Source organism: Biomphalaria glabrata, chromosome 3 (genome assembly GCF_947242115.1).
Source record: "Biomphalaria glabrata chromosome 3, xgBioGlab47.1, whole genome shotgun sequence".
Lineage (NCBI taxonomy): Eukaryota > Metazoa > Mollusca > Gastropoda > Planorbidae > Biomphalaria > Biomphalaria glabrata.
The window spans coordinates 36,279,340-36,285,339 of NC_074713.1; the positions used below are offsets into that span (position 1 = coordinate 36,279,340).

The 6,000-nt window shown below is 34.9% G+C and overlaps 1 protein-coding gene across 1 annotated transcript in view; it reads right to left on the reverse strand.

Moving 5' to 3' along the window:
• The window catches only part of LOC106056965 (calpain-B-like), a 119,942-nt gene extending 114,591 nt beyond the window's left edge, over positions 1 to 5,351 (reverse strand). The window contains exon 1 of the mRNA XM_056024822.1: positions 5,053 to 5,351. Within this exon, the coding sequence (XP_055880797.1) occupies positions 5,053 to 5,262 (210 nt within the window). The 5' untranslated portion in view covers positions 5,263 to 5,351. The remainder of the gene's footprint in view (positions 1 to 5,052) is intronic.
• Between the last annotated feature and the right edge of the window lie 649 nt (positions 5,352 to 6,000).

Sequence of the window (6,000 nt, forward strand, 5' to 3'; positions counted from 1 at the left end):
GTTGAGATTGTATTGCTCTCTATTGCTGTATCTTTGAGTTGGTGATGTGGGTCTATCAAAATTTTGATTTTTGGAGACTGCCTGTTTTTTCCAACATTCATGAGTTTGGTGACCCTTTTTATGGCAAAATGAACATTCTGTGGTTCTGCTGCGGCATTGAGACGTGAAATGCCCTAGTTTATGACATTTGTTGCATTTGACTTTGTCATCTGACTTATATCTTGCATTTTTGTCTTGAGCAAAGCAGACAAAATTATCTTCAACAGATGGTTTGACTGACTTGTTTGGATAGGCTGCTTTATATTGTCTGATGATCTTGGTTAATGTCTGTATATCAGTAGGATTTCTCTCTATAATGTAGGATTGAATATCTTCTGAGTGAGCATGGGTGATGTTGTCGATAATAATATGTTGACGAAGAGCTTGGTAACTTTCTTCTATTTTTGCCATGGATACCCATCTATCAAACCACATTGACATATTAGCTACAAAAATTTGAGGATCATCATTTTGCTGTGGCCTTTCATTATAGAATTTCTTTCTATAGTTGGCTGAAGTTGCTCCGTATTGGCGCAGTAGAGCTTCCTTGATATCAGAGTAAGTGCTGCGTTCATTGATGGACAGTTGTGAGCAAATGTTGACAGCTTTGCCAGTCAAAAGGGTGAGGAGTGAGCTCGACCAATGTGCTTCAGGTAGACCGGATGTTGTAGCTATTTCTTCAAATCTTATGAGATACGAGTCCATATTGTCAATGTTTTCGTTGAAAGCCGATATTTTGTTCATTAATCTGTATTTGTCAAACATACTTTAGTGACCTTGAATTGGAAAGCTTTCTTTATTTTCTTTATTTTGCCTTTCGAATTCCATTTTTTCTTTTTCATGTTGTCTTTGCTTTTCGGCGTCTTGCAATTTTTTTTCTTCTAATTGCATGCGTTTTTCAGCGTCTTGCAATTTTTTTTCTTCTAATTGCATGCGTTTTTCAGATTCTTGCCTTTGTTTTTCAGATTCTTGCCTTTGTTTTTCAGATTCTTGCTCTTGATATTCTTTTTCTTCTTGTTTCTCTGCCCACTGGTCTGGCTTTGGGATTTGCTTTTCTTTGGCTAATTCTATCAATTCGAAGAGTCGTTGTGTTCTAGAACTGGAAGCCATATTTAATTTTTTTGTTGGTTTTTTGTATTGGAGCAAAATGTTCAATATCTGGATTTTGGCTTTATCTCAGATATAATAATAATATAGATCTAGTGACAAAGTTCTTGAAGCCTCAATTTGCTAATAAATTCTTGACAGTAGACTTGTAGTTACTGGAGTCGTATGATTGAATATATAGATCTATAGAGCCGAGTACTTTTTACTGGTTTAACAGTTGGTTAAATTTGGTCTTCTGTTTACTTTGTGCTGCACAAATGATTATTTACTGGTCTTCTTTATAATGCCAGTTATTTGATTTACTGGTCTTTTTTATAATGCCAGTTATTTGATTTACTGGTCTTTTATATTGCCAGTTATTTGCTTTACTGGTCTTTTATATTGCCAGTTATTATGTATATTGGTCTTATTCCTTTTGCCAATTACATATAATGATGGATTTCGTGAGTTAGACGTAACTCTAACGAAAATCTTTATAAAAGAATTATCGATAACCAACTGACCTGTTAAACACAGAAATTCTGTCCTCCGTTAAATAAGAATGAAGTTCCTTTGAAGAGTTTTAGAAATTGGTCCTAGATCTTGAATAAATTTCGTTAAAAGTTGTCCATGAACTTTTATTAGTCGGAGAGTGCCAGATGTAACAACATGCAGATGGTACGGTGTGTTGTTATGCCGGGGATTTTACTTGAATTCAATAGTTTAAAAAAATGACGATCTAGAATCACAATTAACGATTCTTTGATAAAACAAAACTCTGGAACTTTATTTAAATACAACGTAAGTACAAATTACAAATCAATGAGCATGAAACATATTACAAAGGCTTTTCAAACAGAGCTCTTAGAAACGTGACTGTCAACTAACCAATTATTTTATCGACTGGCGTTACTTTCTTACTCCCCGCCAATTCTCTGGCGCTAACTCTTTTTTAAAAAATGTCTTTGTTTAAATTCAAATCAACCAATAGATTTCAAACATACTAATCACGTCCCTTGGGTAAATCCTGACGTGCTGTCAAGTGTCTAAATTTGAGGGGTAAATCCCGAGGCTCATGTCGAGGGCTTATATTTCTTTCAAATGTGAAATGTACACACAATTCTATAATGTAATCTGTGACACTTTCTGTAGATCTTGTTGATTTCTGTAGATCTTGTAGATTTCTGTAGATCTTGTCGCTTTATGTAGATCTTGTTGATTTCTGTAGATCTTGTTGATTTCTGTAGATCTTGTAGATTTCTGTAGATCTTGTAGATTTCTGTAGATCTTGTTGCTTTATGTAGATCTTGTTGATTTCTGTAGATCTTGTTGATTTCTGTAGATCTTGTTGATTTCTGTAGATCTTGTTGCTTTATGTAGATCTTGTTGATTTCTGTAGATCTTGTTGCTTTATGTAGATCTTGTTGATTTCTGTAGATCTTGTTGCTTTATGTAGATCTTGTTGATTTCTGTAGATCTTGTAGATTTCTGTAGATCTTGTTGATTTCTGTAGATCTTGTTGATTTCTGTAGATCTTGCTGCTCACTTTCCAACATTTTCGAAATAACGTTGATTGCTTTTATAATTTCGCACTCGACACTATGCAGAACAATAGGAGTGAATGTTTTTAATTTTTCCTATAAGTGCCTCAGCTTCCTGGCATTCTTTTTTCTTTGAGGAACACAAAGTCATTTGTCTTAGCATATTTCATCTGTGCATCAAAATATCTAAATCTGATTTCTTGATGCCACATTGTAGGTACAATTTAGTGAGTGTGTTATAAACTATGATCTCCCAATTGGATTCAAAAGGCGCCCTGTTAGCTAAACTACTTACAAGTACCAAGTCATAGAAATCTGCAACTTGAACACAGCTGACGGAAACATTGAGAACTAAATATAAGTTGCGGTTAGCATAGTGAACATAAGCTGGCTGGCCGCCGCTAGCTGCTACTTTCGATAAAGAAATGCCTTATGACCATGTACTATCCACTCACATTAGAAGTACCATTATAGCCCTAGCTACGCAGTTTGTTTAGGATAAATGGGGATTTTTCATTACTTCAGCCATTTCTCACAAATATGAAAACCTAGAAATGATTCTCTAATTCTTTGGTTATTTCTTCATCGATGATCACAAATTATGCTAATTAGATCAATTTTTCATATGTGTTGAGTGATGTAACCAATGAAAAAGAAAAATGGAGTAGATTGGATCGCCTTAATACCACCGGTATTGTTGCTAGAACTGCATTGCCCATACTCTATTATTGTGATGTGATGGTACGTATCAATGTTTTACTGTGAAAATATTCATGGCCATTTTAAATGAATTCCGGTCTGAGTTTTTTTTTTCATAAATATAATGGTGTTAACTTTCTTTAACAACTATGAACGAAGATTCAACCAAATACTATTCCATGATCAATTTATTCTTCTCTCTATTATCCAGATTTTTGCTATAATTGGTTTCGCCAATGATCGCAATAGCACACAAAATTCAACATCTATAACGATTGCAGAAGAATAAGATGTGTTTTTTTTTTTTTTTTTGCTTGCTTAATATTTAATGTTAAGTCTAGATCTAGATTTAAAGTGGAATGATTTGTGTTGAAATTTTTATTCGTAACCATCAGAACCTAATAGTCACCCCTCCTTTATTTCTGCGCTACATATCAATATTCTCTTAAACTCTCTTTTTCGAACTCCCCCTCTCCCTCCACTGTTTCCCGTACTAGGGGGCTGCTATCAAAGGTTTTATTTACATACGGGAAAGAAAAAGAACGGGATGATCTGGGCAACAATTGTCACCACAAACACATGATTAGGTCTAGCCACAATAAACCTGATGAAAGTAATTCTATACGTTAGAACAGTTCTTACAACCAAGCCGCTGGTATACAGACATCAGCTGAAAACACGGGTTAGCGTTTTGAAAGTATGCTAATATAAAGTTTGATCATGGTTTGTTGGATATGAAATTAAGGACATTTTGAGGGAATTTTGTTCCTTGATTTCATGCACTACTGCTTTATCAAATTTCAGAAGTTGTACTACAAATAATTTCTTCCAAACCAAAACTGTAATGGTAGATGTGAACAACGGTGTTTCTAGACTGTAGGGACACTTACCAAATTTTTTTCTTGTAATTTTGAACAAACAGAACACAAGCAATTTTTAGGATTGGAAGCTCGTTTTTGTCATTACAAAAATCTCTCCACAATGAGTTCGCGTAAATTTTAACTTTCCATGGAAAATTATTCAGCCGATCGATGCTTGGTCACCAGGTATGTGAATGTGTTTTAACAATAGCTTAGCGGCGTATGTCACTAAAGCACACATTTTCTAAAGAAGAACAAAATGAATTGAATATTTCGGTTATAGTCAAAATCACATTACTATTTATGATAGCTAGAATTTTCTATAGTCCCTCAAATTATAGCCTGAATCTTTTCTCAAGGCTGTTACAGTGGCGATCTAATTCCCGATGATTTAGTCCTAACCGGCATGCGTCTCTAATTGCACTAACTGAACCATCATTTTGTATACGTCTTTCTCTTTAATGAGTCATTCAAAAAACAAGTTGATTACTTGAAAGTGAAAAGTGAAAACTGAAAAGTGAAAAGATTACTTCCAGAAGTGCATGCAAAACCTACATACAGAAGTGCATATAGGTCTACTTACAAAAGTGCACAAAAGGTCTACTTTCAGAAGTGCATAAAGGTTTACTTACAGAAGTGCATGAAAAACATACACACAGAAGTGCATGAAGGTCTACTTACAGAAGCGCATAAAGGTCTAATTACAGAAGTGCATACAGGTCTACTTAAAGAAGTGCATGAAAAACCTGCATACAAAAGTGCATGAAGGTCTACTTTAAGAAGTGCATGAAAAAGCAATATACAGAAGTGCTTAAAGGTCTACTTACAGAAGGGCGCTTCCACTCATACTTCTTGTCCACTTTCTTAGAATACATGATGGACGAATCACAACACACAAATTCTGGATCTTCGAAAAGAGATTTTGTTTTCAAGCATTGAGCCTTGATGTCAGCGTATTGCTGAAGTTTCATGGAGAACAATGGATCCTTTTTGTCCACCCTTGAGGACCGTCCGCTGATGTTTCCTTGTCTTGACATGGTGTCAATTTCAAAATATCTTACTCGCTTAAAAAATTAATGACAACAATTGTCAACAGAGATCTGCTCCTGCGTGAAACCAAAGACTCCAAATAGACCAAGTACCTACCAACTCTGATCGCTAAATTTGTAGTGTTTTTTTTCCCTATCGGTTATTTCCTTTTAGGTTTCCACTTCAACGATTTTTTACCTTTTTTTTTTTTCTTTTTGCCGAGTTGGTTTTTTATGGAATCACAAAAGTTGGGTGCTGGGGAGGTTTAGGCGAGAGATAGGAAGAGTGCTGAGTTTAAAAAAAAAAAAAGGCAGTCACGTGATAGTGGATGGTAGAATGAAGACTTCGCGTACGTTTCATCTTGTAGGTAAATGTAATTAACAAAATCAGGACTTTCTTGGTAAGAATCTTTGCCGCGTGGAGTAGTTCTCTTTTACTTTACTAAGAGGTTCTCAAATGTTATCATTTTTTCAATCTATCCCGTTCTCCACCCCGCCCGTAAACCTTCGAGTTGTGTGGGGGGGGGGGGGCGGTCCATTTTTGTGCAGAAATCACAGTTTGTTAAGAGAATTAGTGAAATATCTTACAAGAAAAAAACAACATAAAAATACTTATTAAAAAAAATCTTATACGAAGTGTAATTGTATCAATTAGTTTTGGATCAGTCATGAAATTAAATTTGTAATAGATAACAATAAATCTGTGCGATTAGGAATATTTGTACCAATTCTTTTTGTTTAGCGCTA